This window comes from Amphiprion ocellaris, chromosome 17 (genome assembly GCF_022539595.1).
Source record: "Amphiprion ocellaris isolate individual 3 ecotype Okinawa chromosome 17, ASM2253959v1, whole genome shotgun sequence".
NCBI classification, from domain to species: domain Eukaryota; kingdom Metazoa; phylum Chordata; class Actinopteri; family Pomacentridae; genus Amphiprion; species Amphiprion ocellaris.
In genome coordinates, this window is record NC_072782.1 from 14105948 (window position 1) to 14122649 (window position 16702).

The following is a 16702-nucleotide window of genomic DNA, read 5'->3' on the forward strand; positions in this document are numbered from 1 at the left end:
TTACATGCAATACACCAGTATATATGCACTAGGTAGTGAAAAGCAAGACAAAAGCCTCAAGTATAAACACATTAAAGCAAGCACATGAACAAAATAGTCAAAGAAGCGTATATTAGCAACATCTCAGTCACTGAGGGCACCAAATGTGGGGTGAAAATGAATTTTCACACATCTTTTTTTATGAGTAGGTGCACAGAACAGACATCAGCACATTGGATTTGACAATTTTCAAAATTAATATATAGCAAAAATAAAATAATTTATTCAAGATTGTCATTCAGTAATATTACATTTTGAGATTTGTGTCTATAGCCTCTGGGGAATATAGCAATGTGCCATTGCTTGCATCAAGCTGTGGTTTTCCTTTGTAACAAACCATTTTCCTGACAAAGTTCCAGCAATAAAACATTGCGAATAAATGTGTTGTTGCAAATTTGCGCAACATTTTTACATCAGAAATTCTGACATCACAGCAGGAAAACATTAACCACAACGGGATGTGTAGGTGAGTCACCTCCAGGGTCAGAGTCTTGTCCAGACAAGTTCACTACACCAACTTACTGAGATTCCTAAAAGACCTGAGCCATTGTTAATGTTAATACACAAGTGCTTTTCTTGCTGAGTCAAGTCAAATGTCAGCAGGATCAAAGGTGTATTAGCGTACTTCTTTAAAGAAATGTTTCTCAGCAGTACACAGAACTTCCCCCTGAAAGAAGAACCATCCACCACATGAAGAACTGACTCACTCGGCTACAGACTTTAGTGTTAAGTGTTAATTTTATTATCACGTGTCAGAATGGTACAAAAGTAGGGTCTGAACATTCAGAAATCAAAGTTCAGTTGTCCATGTGTTACAGACATCCCGCTTAAAAAGCCAGTGTTCAGTCCACTTGGCAACAATTAATTAATAAAGGCCTTGTCATGTGTGAAACAGACGGTGCTGAAGGAAGCACGTCTGTCCATCCAGCTTACAGTTCGTATTCAACATGATTGCTGCTCGGGGTTACGTAGGTGGCTTTCAGTATGGCTATAATGCACACAAGATCAGCGCCAACAAACCCATGCTTCATAGTGAAATGAATATGACACCCGGAAAGTAAAACCAACAAACTGTTTTCATATATCCCTGATCTACAGGCATCAGAATACAGAGATGAATTCATTGTACATAGCAAATACAATCATGTATTTAAATAAACATTTTATACATAGGTAGAGATTAGATGTCAATGCAATGCAATTGTGGCAGTTTAAGAATAATGCGATTTTTAGGGATTAAAATGAAATGGCATCACGACCGTCCCAAAAATGTACAATCGGCAGAAATATTCGATATTAACAGATGATGTGTACTGCTGTACACAATGCCCACACTGGAGGGTGAGCTCACCTCCATTTACAGTAAGTTAGATTGTCAAGAGTTGCTTCTGTTCGGTTGTGAAATCCTGTCTTATTGTCAGGAACAGAAGTTGTGTCCAAAAAGTACCAGCAGCTGTAAAACTCTCTGTGGATCCAAATGAGTCAGTCCTGTGCCAGAATAAAGTGATCAATCATTCAGTTTCACAAAAACACAACTTAAGGCATACATAACATACAAACATCATATTTTGCACTTAAATAGAAGGCAGAAGCTAAGATCAAAATAAATCAGTTTACATGTGTTGAATGACATTGCTGAACATGATTAGATGAAAACAGGCCACTTCTGACATAAGTCTTCTTGTAACCAAGGAACATGTCTTAGTCACAGAAACTTCCTTCTTTTGGATTTTCGCTAATGTCTGACTGACCTTATCCTGGAGCTTCACCAGATTCACTAACGCTGACATACAGGAAAGGGACTGCAAGTCAATCGTGTGACTCACTGGGGAAGTGACAGTGACAGACTGCAATGCTGAGTCACAGATCTGGAGGTCAGAAGGTATAACTGAGGCAATTATTAGCCAAAATATTTGTGTCAGCAGGACAAAATGAGACCTGATTAAAGATGTGTCACAAAGAATGCGAGATATATTTGTAGATCTATGTGTATGTAGCAGTTTTGCTGACTATTCTGATAAGGTATGAATTCCCAGTGATACCCTGAGAATCACTTCTATGGCACTCTCCATCTTCATGAGTATTACTGACTGTAAATGCTCTATCAAGAATGAATTTTGGGTTAGATACAGGTCTCCTAAAAATAAAGATGAAAAAATACGTACATTTTGTAGTGACTATTCAACCTCTAACGACATGACCAGCATGTTAAGGCCAAAATACTTTTAATACTCTATGTGGATTGCACGAGTGTCCTAACTTGACAATGTTCTGTGAAAGGGAGACGGAGTGAGCAGCGCTGGCAAATGCACTGCACCACAACAATGAGCCATGTTACAATATCAAATTCACTTTGGAGTTACAGAGAAGTTGTCCAATGGCCAGCTACAGTACAATAACAAACATTTCTTTAAATTACTTGCCTATTTGCGCTGACTCTTTGGCATCCACTGTGTCAGCAATCACTATCTGCAGTACGTCTTAAAAAAAACAACAACATGTATTCACCCTCAATTGGCACCATAAATATTAAACCAAACTCAGATTTATCGTGATGAATTTGTCATTTTATCAATCATAACATTTACGAAGTCTATACATGCTGGATAAGCTGAGATTTTCTTTGATTTACTGCCTTTCTCTGCTGCCATCTATGACCTTTGCTTCCAACTTTAAAGCTGGTTGCTCATCAACACATTCAGGACTGAGGCTCCTTTTCCTGCACTTTAAGACCACATGGGAGCATTTTACTGGTGACCCCTGGAAGGGCATTCTGATTTAGCCAAGGCCTCTGTGAAACAAAATTCACTGTGAACAAAGGTGCAATTGTATTAGTACAGTGAAGTTTCCTTCAAATCTCTTAAAAAGCTAAAATCAAAAAGAAACAGCTGGCAAGAATAAGAGCTCATGCTGCATGACTGATAGACATGAAACAAAGACATTAAACATTTCAGCTATACATTTTACAGCGCGAAACGAAAAAACAAACCACGATTATTATGTTTGCAGTCTTTAACTGGGTATATAGCTTGTAAAAGCTAGGGCCATATTAGCAACAAGGGATGCCTGGCTGGAGTGAACATAGATTTACTCCAAATGATGCTATTAAATCCAAGGTCTTAATAAGAAAAGTGTTTCAAGCACACAAAGCATGTTGCACTAATTTCTCTCTCGACAAATAAATGTTTCCCGTGTGTAGGTCGGTCAAAACCAGTTTCCTGCACTCCTCAATTTCCCGTTTGTCCTCATCTGCCTCTTGAATGGATAAACACACGCCAAATGTGCACTTTTTTTCCTGGAATAAACTGAGCACGATAAATTTACTTTAAGAGCTAGCGTACAAACAGCCGGTCACTTGAGTCAACACTTGACTTTTTCAGACTAACAGTACCTGACTTTCCCGTTTCACATCTGCAGCTCATCCACTTTAAAGGTAGCTAATAACCATCGCAGCTCTCATAAATCAAAATCATACCGAGAATATAAAGTACCTTGATTCTTGGTGATGTACTTAATGTAATATATCATCTATCTGTTCCTTGATTACCCTTGTGCAAGCTTGCATATATTTCAATTTGGAAAAATAAACCCCCCCAAAAAGTCAACTGCGACGAGGAGTTGTTTGAATCTTTGTGTCTCTGTAGCCTTAATAAAGGCACAGCTAAGTTATCAGCAGCAGCATACACACTGTATAATTACAATCTAGTAAGTGAATCAAAACACATTAGCCTTGAATTAAACAAAGGTCACTTAAGATATCTGACTGCATGTCCATGTTTAAGGAAGTATCTTAAAAAAAGATACACAGAACAAAAAAATCAAGATTGCACATAATGTGGCATTTAGTCACTCACTGAATTCTGATCATGCGTAAAACCAATCACAACACAGCCTGTAATAAAGGCCCAAACATGATACCAACGTATGGTAAGATTTAAGTTAAACTAACTAAACCCTTTTCCAACAGACCCCCTCCAACTGACTGAAAGCTCATCTCACAAAGCGCAATAAGACACGTGCAATGTGTGTGATGTTAAGTCATGTACAGTAAGGTAAAGCCAGTATCACACGGCTGAATAATGACGATGTTCAGTGAAGCAAAAACAGAGTTTAAGAAAAATGGTGGATTCTCTACCTTAGTTCCCCGTGCAGTTAACAAACAGCCTGCCACACAGGTCGATGTTATAAATTAACGACTGCAGGGTATTTAGACATTGTACCGTGGAGTGTGTTCCCATTAGTTTTCGCTGAATATTTCACAGCATTTCTTTGACGTCGTTTCCATCTGTCTTCTGAGTTAAGGCCTAAGCTGTGAGATCACCTGTCCTGCAATTTCTTAATCTTCATCAGTCCTTTCATTCGCATAAAAAGATGCCTTCAAGCAGATCAAGTGTAGAGAAAGCCTGAAGAAAATTACAAGGCTAAATCATCATGCCCCAACAAACCACACTATAATTTTTCAACAACATCTGCCAGTATTGTGAGCCACACCGCAACATCCCACAACTGTAAATGTAGTAAATTTTGAGGCTCAAGGCCAGATGATGGTCAGGCAAACACCGCTTTGAGTATGTTCAATTTGTGCATGTATCCTGTGGCAAAGTAGTGATAATGAGCACATTTAGCTCACTTGCAAGGCTGAATCGTGCTAAGTTTTTTCATGTCGTTTTTTTGGTTCTCTCTAAAAACAGATTTGCTTTAGGAAAGTCCTGCTGTGGCATGCATTTTCCACATGACCTGCCTGCATTCTTGCATCTTTATAATCATGATTAAACACAGAAGAGCCACTTCACTGAAACAACTCTCATCACCCAGCTTTGTGATGAATTTTGTCCTTGACAAGCGTAAGATTAGTTATTTCCAAAAAGCCACCCTCAGGGATCTTGGAATTTGATATCCCTGCTTCACCAAACAAACAAAACGCCCGCATGGCTAATGCTGCTGCATCTCTCTCTCTCGAGGTTAGCCAGGCCTCACGAACAAAATCACTGCTTGTTGGTTTCTCTAATCAAACTTTTCTTCTCTGTAGTTCTCCACAGCGGTTTGGCTCACGCTTGCTCCTTATCAGCCCTCCAAAGCTGCTCTTTGACTTCCGATGGCAGCGTGTTGAACAGATCTTCCTCCACCACCAGGCCGCTCCTCTTCAACAGTCGGCACTCACCGAGCTCTACGGGGAGACACTCGAGACGGTTCCCTCTCAGCTCCAACTGGGTCAACCCAGTCAGTTCTCCAAAGCGCGATGGCAGCGTCTGCAAGCAGTTGTTTCCCAGATTCAGAGTGCGCAGTTTCTTACACTGGAACAGCTCCGGGGGCAAAGTCTCAATCTGAAGTAGAGACGACAAGAGGAAGAACAATGAAGGGTGTAAATCTGCACTGAAACTAAAGGTTTGACTTGTTTGATTTTTAATCCATATGCCTTGGCCTCATGAGGCAGGGATTAAGAAGAAGAAGCAGCTATTTCCACTGTAATGAATGGAGAATGGCTCAATTTAATATTCACAATTACTCATTTTTACATCTCATTTGAAATGATAATGTGCTCAGAGGTAAAAAGAATTTAAGGAAGAGAGGCTTAAGAGACACCAGAAGGGTCCCATTTTATAGAGCTATTTGTGGCTCCACACAAACCTGCTGGAAGCTATTTTCAGCGTGCGACCACACAAGCAAACAGCAAAACAGCAGTAATAGTAACCTTTACAAAAAACACATGATGTTGTATACATGCTCTCTGAGTTCGAAACAGCATTTTCAGGATAACGCTCTGACTGTAGTGCTAAATTCTCACAGTGAATCCACTGTGTCTCCCTGGATGAAATTACACCATTGCAAATCAAGTAAGGAGCATTTTGTTAAGATAAATTATCTCTTTCCCCAGAAAGTCACATGGACTAATCCAGCCGTAACCATAACGCCAAGATCTGACACAGTCCTGAAAAGATCTGAGTATATGATTGTAGAAACCAAAATCTAAAACCTAAAAATGGTATTTGTTTTCTTGAAAAGTAATTATTTACTTCTCAGGAAATCTACAGGAGCTGGAAACATTTTTATCTGCCACCATCTTCTCTAAAGGGAAACGGCTGGATGTGTGGAGCTACACTGTGAAAACAACACATGAAAAAAATCACTTTGTCATCTGGAAAAGAGTGCAATTATACAATAAATGTGACCACAAAGCTTTTAAATCCACAAAAGTGTCTATTTACTGGCCCAAAAGAGGAAAAACACGGGAGTATAAATATAATGTGCACTTCATTCCAGACAGGGGGTTTTATCATGTGACAGCAATTTGCATATTTTGACTGCAGTGCATAAAGCAGGACTGCAATTTTTAATACCACTTAATAGTGTTTTCTTTTGTTTTAGTCACTGGAAATTTGCCAGATAAACAAACCGAGATTATATCAGAATTTTCAGGCTTTCTGTAACTTCAATACAACGACACAACTGAAAAACTATGCAAGACTCCTTCATACAGTTATCTTTACAGTCATACTTCTCAATCCAGCTATAAACATCTCAGCATTTCTAAGTGCTGACCTTTGTAAATACGTTATCTGGTCTTTCAGATTATGTTACTTAGACATGATAATAGGACAGATGGGTGGAAACAGGAGCACAGAAAAAAATTATAACATTTCTGCTTCTCACCCTGTTGGCTGTCACAGCGAAGTACTGCAGGTTCTGGAGGAAGCCCACATCAGCGTGGATGCTGGTCAGATTGTTGTGGCTCAGGTCTAAGAAGCGCAACTTGCGGCAGAAGAAGAGCTGGCTGGGGATTTTCTCTATCTTGTTTCGGTTCAGATACAGCCTCTCCATGTTGGTAAGGGTTCCAATCTGAATAGGGATATAGGCGATCTGGTTGTACCACAGCTTCAGGCACACGAGTCGGTGCAGGTGCTGGAAGCTGATGATCTCCTCTATCGTCTTTAGGTTGTTGTCCTTCAGGTCGATCTCTTGGAGGTTGTGCAAACTAAAGATGGAGTGTGGGATGCGTTCAAGATCGCAGCGAACAAGCTCGAGCTCTGTCAGGTTAACCATTTTCTTCAGGCTGTTGAGCACCATGAGCTTGGTCCCCTCATTATTGATGGAAAGCTTCTGAAGGTGCACGCCCACATCCGTCACCACCTGCGGAAGCTTTGTGAGGTTGCTTTTCAGACGTAGCACTTTGAGACTTTTGAGCTCTCTGAGCCCATCGATGACGATGTAACGATTGTTCTCAGCGCTCAGGTTCCCAGTTAGGTGGAGCTCACTGAGGTTCTTCAGACTGTAGATCCACAGTGGGATCTCCTTGATATCAGTGAACTTGATGTGCAGAGACTTCAGATTCTCTCTCAAGAAAGCCAGAGCTGGAGCCTCAATTTTAGCTGGTGTGTGATAAAGCCACATCTCCCTCAGGTTGGAAAGCTGGGCGATAATCGGGGGGATAGTTACATCTGGGATAAGCTCCAGCTTGAGCACCTCTAGCTCGACCAGATCGAACACTGTGTCTGGAATCCCACTGAGCATGAACAGGTGCAGCTCCAGCTTATCCTGGGAGTTCTTGGTGATCCGCTGCCTCAGCTTCTCCAATGTCCACTCATTATTCAGGTTCAGCTGCCTCAGCTTGTTCTCACTCACCTCTGACAAAAATACAGCAAAGCGCTTGGAGTAGAGGGGGTCATACTGATCTATCATGTGCAGCATGAAGGCAAAGTCGTTCTTTAAGTCAGGGATGTCACTGTAGCTGCTCTCCTCGCGGATAGATTCAAAGGAGTATCGTTTGAGTGAGCGGCTGAGCATCCAACACAAAGTGTACATGCAAATGAGACCATAGACCACCACCAAGCTGATGTAGAAACAGGCCAAAATCTTGAAAAGAGTTGCTAAAGGGTGAGCACAATGAAACATGCTGTAGCCAGTTAGCTTCTCAATGTTCACTGAGCACTCTACACTGAACCTGATGTACCCTACATAGTAGGCTGTGTAGCTGATTATCAGTATAAACTTGATAACTTTGATGATGGTCTGACGTATGTAAAGACGGTACACGATATCACCCTCCTCTACGTGGATTCTGAACTTCTTCACCTTCTCAAACAGGGCTTTGGCCTGCTCCCCCTCCTTTTTATCTAAAACCCCGGTTTCAGAGCGATCCACAATTCCTTGTTCAATTCTGGACTTTGTTCGCTGAAGCATGGGCACACTGGCCTCAACGTCCTCGCTTACACTTGAGGTCTTCTTGTCCATCGAACCGTTCATCTTTCCCAGAGGTTTGGGGTCGCTCTCCTCCACCACGGTCTCAGACAAAGCCCTGGTTGTCCACGGTGAGTCAAAGCACTTGAGGAGGATGGAAACAAAGTGCTCCAGTTTTGAGCTTGTGCGGGGGAATTTGAACCAGAAGTTGCTGCAGGCCAAGAAGATGAGAGTGTGGAGTAGCACCAGATAGGGGAAATATTTAGCAAACCAGTGGAGTTTGTTCTCGTAGCAGACAGCATCCACGTAGTTGTACTGGTGTCGGTCGAGGTCGTACTGAATGCCTTTGGGTTCTGGCACAAAGGAGGTGGTCATGTTTGGGAGGGGCATGGTCTTGCACGACATGTTGACGACCCACTTGCAAGGCAGGCAGATCATCTTGTCTTGTGTGACCTGCAGCGTCCCGCCAAACACCGCAATCATCAGCATGACGATTGAGATGTAATCGGTGAAAACATCCCACCATGGCTTCAGGATACGGTACGCTGGCTGGGTGTCAGCAAAGTACCGGAGCTCTGTGATGGGAATCATGATGGTTTATCTAAAAAGGAAGAGACAACAACGAAGAATTAGCTGTAAACTTTGCATAGAAAAATATTATTTGACACTGACCAAACCTACAATATGTTGCCAACTGAGCCAGACCACAGACAATGAGCCAATTATTTGATTTAAACTATTTTGACCACTGAAGAGCTGTTCAAGTAATTTGTAAGCAGAAAAATGTTTCTCTTTGTATGTCTTCTGAATTGTGAATATTCAGTTTTTTTCTTGCCTTTTGTAAAAGTAAATAGAAAATGTTTTTGTTTTGGGTTTTATTTTGAAGATTTTTAAAAGCTATTTTATCCACACAATTTAAAAAACAATTATTTTATTCTTTTCTTGGTTCATTGTTTTTATCTATTAAATGTCAGAAAATAGTCAAAATTGGCCCTCCAGTTTTACTCAACATGCCACCTTCAAATTAGAGCACAATACCATCATCATATTCAGTTTACAAGTACAGAAATTATAGAAAATCAACATTACTACACTTGAGAACCTGGAACCAGCAACAGCCTAAGCCTACGTTTCCCATAGAACCTAAACAACTGATCACTATGTCCATTATTAGAGATTGTATTGTAGTTAAAAAGTTTACTGTGTATAGTTACCTCTAATATCATGACTAGCTTATAAATGGCTACCATACTGATATTACCATATTAATATCACAATTTCATACTAGAGTATAAGTGTTGTTCATTCTGTTCATTTTATCTCTCTTGTTGTAGAAGTACAACAAGACCTGTTGTTGAAGTACAACAAGACCTGTTGTTTCAATCTTACTGAGTAAGGTTGTCCCTGCAAGGAATATTGGCACTCCCCAAAGAGGTATTATGTGCCCCCCAAAGGAAAGTTCCCAGTGAGAAAATGATGATAATTGAGAATTAAAAAAAAAACAAGATTAAACCAATTTTGTACATTTGGGTTTAATTTAGTCAAACATATTTGTTTATCAAATGGTCAGAAATAACAACAAAATGCCCAGATTTCTTTTTCAAACAAAGTATATAAATAAAGGATTTACTGCCTTTACTGTATGCAGACCAGTCATAGTTACTGTCATGCGCAGTCATCCACCAAAGGCTCATTCTGAGCCAGGGAAAACCCTCTATGCACCTCTTTCTAAGCTCAGAAGCAAGGAAAGGAATATAATGCTACACACAAGTAGATACTGGACAACTGAACTCCAAATTAAGTAATCATCTTCACACATGCAGCTAAATCAGCATATACAGTACAGGCCAAGAGTGGAGGTTACTGGATTGGAAACACACCAATCGTGGTGGTCATTATATTTGCTGTGCATCAGAGATATCCTGGTCAGCCTGTATGTGCCATCAGCACACTGCTGTTAGGAGACTGCAGAGCAAGCCAGAAGCAAAAAAGGACTACAGACCTTAACACAGCATGTCCTGTTCGCTTGTGCCCTTGTGTTTTCACCTGTCCTGATGTGCAGCAGTTTCTCAGAATGAATATGTTTTAACAGTGTCTCAGAAGTTACGTAAAATCCCACACAAGCACCTAAGCACAAGACATAAAGTCTAATTTCCTGACGACCTCTGTTAACTAGATTGTCGTCAGTGAAAAAGTAAATGATCAGAATGAGCAGGAATAATTAAACCAGATCAAGATAAACAACTTTAATGACGACTTGACAACTCATAAAGAAAATGGAAGCGAAACCAATCAGTGCCATAAGGCTGGGAATAAACACTTTTAAAAAATAAGCCCCAAAACCAGACAAGTCCAGAATACACCAATTTATGCTTGACTGACCACAACTAGGCTACTTCCTCACACAGCAAACACATGAGTAATGCAGGAAATGCAGCAGTGTAAGCAGTTTACTTTATTCCAGTTGTTTTAAAGGTTAATGTTAACACTTAGGTAAGCTGTGGCTTGGAATAAAATTTGTCTGGACAAACTGAATCTTGAAGTGTAAGACAAAATAAAAATATCATGATCTTATTGCTTCAGGTCCAGAAAGATGACCAGAAATGAACTGCAAAGACTGGATCTCCCTGTTTGCTTCACCTAACTCTCTAAAGGAAAAGGATGAAAAAGGATAGCCGGTGAAGTGGTCACAAAAAAGCATTGTTTTATCCAGTTCAAACCAGAATGGCAGTGCAGTCGCTGTGGGCCTCCTCTGTTAGGCCTCTGCTTTACTTCTACCCACAAATGACAGCACACAGAGATACCAACAGCTGCCAAAACACTCCTAATAATAATAATTCACATGGAATTAAAAACAATAGGCAATCTTTGACACCAGTGTGACATTCCTTCCACTGTACAGCTGTAGATTAATTACACATCACAAACCAGACAGTGCATTAAATAGGTTTAGGCTGAGAACGTGATATACTGAAATTATGGCTTTCAGTATCCTGTTGCAAAACACAGACAGCACAGAGCCTTGAAGTAACTGGTGTGCCCCTTAATTCTAACTATGGATAATGGCCTGTCATGTGAAAGCACTGATGAGATCAAGTGAGCTGTAACAATAAAAATCTAAGTAACACAAAAAACAACAGTGACAAGTTCTTTGAAGAGCTTTGTGCTGGAATACAGAATAACAAAAAATGCAGATCCAGTAACCTCACAACCAGACATAATCACAGTCACTGATATCTTGAGTTTAAAACAACATCCAAGATAAATTTCACATTATCCTGGCACTGGAAAATAAACACCAGTCTGAAAGAAGCTTATCTTGTCTCCGAATCACACTCCCCAGTTTCCCAAACCATCCCTCCACTATTTCAGCCAGGGAACAGAGCCCTCACTCTCTGTCACTTACAGGACCAGAGGAATACAGTGTCCTAAAAGAACTAAAACTGATTCAAAACAGAAAACGTCAAGACTGGATTATATGGTGACTCTGCTCTTGGTTTCTTGTGTGCAGCCTTACCCTGGTAAATGTCTCCTGAATTTGTTTCTCAAACAAAGTCGGCTTTGTGCAGGCGATCTTTGTCGATGAGGCTCTGACACACGGCTGACTGAGGTGCAGGTGAACCTGGCCGCTGCAGGAGCCACTATATTACAGAGCCAAGTGTAACTTCTCTCAAGGACACTGGTGTCTCTTAACTGGAGCCAAATGGAAAAATGAGGGAAAAAATCCTGACTGATAAGCTTCTTTGCAGTGGTAACAGAATCTCCCTCCCCTGAATATAACCGTAAATTAGCCTGGGGTTGACTTGTTTAACTGAATTATTAAAATATGACAGCCAAAATCAACAAACTGAATAAATAATGCAGGAAAAAAATCTTCCACAGGCTGACTTTGCCTCACACAAGAAAAATCCAAGTTTAGATTTTGACAGCTGATGTTTCATTTTAAAAACAACATTGTGTCTTTCGGTATGGATGTGTTTTTCTGAACGTGCTGGACTGGAAACCTGTCCAGATTTACAATGACTCTCATCCAAAACATGCTGAACCCTAAACAGGATAAATGGCCTAGAAAATACACAGATGAAAGATGGATGAATGCCATCACTGCCAGCACTTCTAGTAGGCCTGAACCTTTATTACATTCCATTGAGATTTATATATACACCCCTGTTTTTAGTACATTTGTCAATATTCTCCTTACAACAACTACACTTATTTTCATCTAAGTACCACAAACAGACCCTCACAGTCCTACAAACAGAAATAATTGCAGATCTACTGACTTTTTCTCTTCCTGACAGTGCACACATTATGACAGCAAGGATGGGCATCTGTTAAGGCATCTTTTGGGAATGTCTCAACAGTTCTCAGTTGTTGACACCATCCAGAGCTCAGTGTTGTGTTCGCAGCATGCAGTCTGTGGTTGTTGTTTATCACATACTGGACTGAAATGTAAGAGGTTTCAATCCAGAAATGCTAAGGACTGGATCAGATTCAGACCCTTTAATATTCACAGTCTGTTTGTGGACTACTAGTCGATTAACTCATTGAATGACAATTGCTAAACACGTGTGAACACTGAATATCTTTGGGCTTGGGATGGACATAAAAGACATTTGAAGGTATCACCCCGAGTTGAAATTGTAATCAGCATTTTCCACCATTTTCTGACACTTTGTAGCACAAGTGATTATTGAATTAATCAAGGAGATAATGTGCAAACTAAGCGATAATGAAAATAACTGCTTGCTGCAGTCCTACTTTAGATAAGAAAATGGGAACGTGAGAATCTAACTTTTCCAAAGATACCATGAGCCCATGGTTTGCTGTGGTGCTAAAAACATTTTTAGAATCTCCCAGCAGCCTGTGACAAAATTCCCAATGATATCGTTAATTAATGTGACCCAAAACAAGTTAAGTGACAGAAATGGTTGGATTTATTATTTAGAATGATTATTTCATTAAAATTTGTTTCAGATTAAACACTATTATGAGTTTTCTATCTACTGCTTGCTACAGGTTTCCTGCTTTCCACAATCCACTGTTGCGCAAGTCTTACTTGTAGTTTATAGATGAACATTGGCTGCCAACTACCTACAACTGGATATAAAACCATATCATAACTAAAAACATGGCCAACAGCCAGCAAACAAAAACAATGAAGGATTCTGCAAAAGGATATGTAAGACTTTTTAATACTTTCTCAGGCCTTCTCCGAGGAAACTAAATCAAATGCTTGAAGATTGTTCAAGTCTTGTGTATACCCTGAAAACTCCTAATGGCAAGATTTGAGTCTCTTTTACACACGTTAGCCTTTACACCAATAAATCCTTGTGTGACGTGTTGTAATGTAAGTATAAAGGTATCTGCATTACAATCTTGGCAGCTGATGAGGGGGTCACAAGGACAGAGCTGTTGAAAACACGAGATCCTTCTCGACTGGCCACCGAAATGAAACAGAGTTATCACCGCTTCCAATCTCAGGTCATCTGCCCAACCCTGGCAGTGACCTGAGACATGAAGACATGGAGCAGACCAGGCAGCGCTTCAACCAGGATGAGCTGGTTCTGACTCACAAAAATGTAATTTGCCTTTACATGACAACACTGGTTATGTCATACTCTCCTACAGACACACACATTCACTACAAATATCTCAGATGAAGGGCATTAAAAACTACTTTGCAAAAGCATTATGCTGATTTTATCATTGATCAAAGAGACCAGTGTGAATAATTAGTCGGCCAATATCAGATTTACCCTTTACGAAAGTGAACTACAGTAATGTTGTAAAGATCTTACACAGACATAATCATAATGGCTTTTATTGCCGATTAAGCTGATAACTAACTGCAAATCTCTTGATAATTTTGTTGAGTAATTAATTAGTTATTTAGTCTCTAAAATGTTAGAAAATGGTGAAAAATGTCCAGGATAATGTTCTTAAATGGCTTCTTGTATTCACTTTGCTGTCATAGAAGATAAAAGACACCAAGAATTATTTGAATTTAAGAAACTACAATCAGAGAATTTTGACTTCATCTCTGAAATAATCACTGAAAATGATTAATGGATTATAAAAATAGTTGAATGATATTCATTTAACAGTTGACAACTAATTGATTGTCATAACATTCATTTTTACATTAGAATTTTACCAATGTGACCAATGGTTAGTCATGTCCCTCACTACAGAGAACTACTAAAATATCATAAAAGGTTTGACACTGACATATTCTTTGGAGCTGCAACTAACAATTATTTTCATTGTTGTTTAATCTGTCATTATTTCCATTAAATATCAGAAAACGTGTGTTTCCAAATGCCTACGATGACGTCCTATCATGGCTTTGTTTGTCCACAACGGAAAGAGAAATTCAGCTTGCTGAAGTACAGGATACAAAAAACCACATGCATTCAATTGTAAGCATCAGTAATCAAAGAAATTTGACCTTTTTTCTCCAAAAAATAATTACTAGAATTTATTAATGTACTACATGTCAAACTATCTGGTGATTAATTTAATAGTTGGCAACTAATCATTATTAATGGCTGCAGTTATGAAGCTGATGTTAGAATTTGATCAATGTGACTAATGCTACGCCATTAATTAGTCAGCCAGTATCAATTAAAAATAAAATCCCCCTCACTAGTCTGGGAAACATTAAAAAGATCTTCCACTGACATAACCATACAAACTCTTACACTGCACTGACACAACACCCTCTAATATCACTGCAATGTTCGCGTTACAATAACAACACTATCAGGCGAAATTTATTCACTGTAAACCCGACATTTCCACAGAAACACTAACTCAGGATTAAAATAAAACTGTAAAACAAAGCTCTAGCCATTCCCAGGACCTACAGCATGAGATAAAGACCACGGTTTATATCAAAAGTCTGGATTTGAATCTATTGTTTACAGTCTTAAAATACCACAACACCTTGCTGGCCTTCAGAGCCTCGCTGATATGATCGATAATACTTGATTAGCTAAAATAAATGCTGGATTAAGAGTGTGAGTGCGATGCAGTCAGATGAAATTACATGTAATCGAACCCACACGGCGACCTTTCGTTAGACGGGAAACGATGTCTCATACCGATGCCCAGTTAGCACGCTGCGGCAGTTAGCCGGTTAGCCGCACCGCCAGCGACCGGCGGGACCCACCTGTTTTACCGAAGCTGCTGTCTGTCGCCTCCTCCGCACACGGGTCGCACATTTCTCTGATGGGTCTCAGCGGCGGGAGGCAGGGCAGACACCGGGCCGGAGCCTCCAGCCACAAACGCGGAGCAGAAAACCGGGCGCACCGCGTCGCGAGCACTGACTGACTGTCTGAGCACGAGCCCAGAGAGTGGGGAGGCTCGAGCGAACACAGGCGCTGCGCTCCTGCCTCGGCGCCTTCAAAATAAAAGCACTGAGATAGTATGACTAAGAACTGCAAGATTACATTCCTATTGTAATCCTTCAATTACATTCAACTGATGAGCATTTATCATTTCTAAATTCAGGTTACCAGTTACTCAAAGGAGTATGCAGTAATTTTAGATGCTTTGCCAAGGGATGTGCTGCAGATTCTTATGGGTTCAGTAATGAGCTTTCTGTGATTGATTCATTCAGTAGGAACATGTTCCCTGAAGAACTGGACTGGACCAAAAATGATTTTCGTAAAAAGTACATTAGAAAATACATATGAGATATAGCTAATTTAATTTTCCTATTGTAATCAAGAGTTACTCTACGTGTTGGTTTCAATGTGTACTGCGAGCCTTCGATTGTATATTTTTCATTCTATTTTTTAATACAGAAGTATTTATGCACATATTTTTTGTGGCTGTGTTTTTTTCTACCTACCTCAAGATAAAGTTTGTCTTAAAGAGATTTCCTTTCGTAAGTCCCACATTGGAGAGACTTACAAAGCAAAGCAAACAATCAAATATAGGATAAAAAAAAAAACAAACAAAACTTTATGATCTGTTTAATCAATGCCAAGGACAAAGATTTTATTTTTTGAAATTTTTTTTTTTACATTTGATTCTATTGTTGGAAAAACTCCACATTCACAAGAAGAAAAAAAATAAGTTTTTTTTAATCAAGAACTGCATCAATATGACACCACAACAAAAGACCGAAGAACATAAACAAGGAGGCAATGAAAATAATAATATTTTATCTTATTATGCGTAATTATACAGACAGACAATATACTGAGAAATATGTTTGAAACATTTTCAATGTTTTCTTCCTCTTCTTTTTGATGTTGAAGAGTTTGTTGTACTCTTGAAAAATGTTTAAAGTTGGTACATTATGATTTAATGGTTACAGTGTTACATCCAATGAATGGTCATATTTCACTTCCATATGGTCCCATAGAGTAAATTATACAGTATATAGTACTGTGAGAATGTTGTAGTCACCAAGCAGAAAGTGAGGATGTTCCAAATAGTGTGATATATAGATTTAATTAGAAATTAATTCAATACA

The 16702-nt window shown here is 39.5% G+C and overlaps 1 protein-coding gene across 1 annotated transcript; it reads right to left on the minus strand.

The window, feature by feature from the left end:
* Nucleotides 1-758: 758 nt before the first annotated feature.
* lrrc8aa (leucine rich repeat containing 8 VRAC subunit Aa) lies at nucleotides 759-15578 on the minus strand. Its single transcript, XM_023263430.3, has 3 exons — nucleotides 15389-15578; nucleotides 6691-8815; nucleotides 759-5363 (listed from the first exon to the last, which is right to left on the minus strand). The coding sequence occupies exons 2-3, from the start codon at nucleotides 8803-8805 to the stop codon at nucleotides 5088-5090; spliced, it is 2391 nt and encodes a 796-aa protein (XP_023119198.1). The 5' UTR covers nucleotides 8806-8815; nucleotides 15389-15578; the 3' UTR covers nucleotides 759-5087.
* Between the last annotated feature and the right edge of the window lie 1124 nt (nucleotides 15579-16702).

Coding starts and splice junctions, on each gene's coding strand:
- lrrc8aa (XM_023263430.3), bottom strand. CDS start 8,805: ATGATTCCCATCACAGAGCTCCGGTACTTTGCTGACACCCAGCCAGCG. Junction 5,364..6,690: donor TCGCTGTGACAGCCAACAGG/GTGAGAAGCAGA, acceptor TCTCTACTTCAG/ATTGAGACTTTGCCCCCGGA.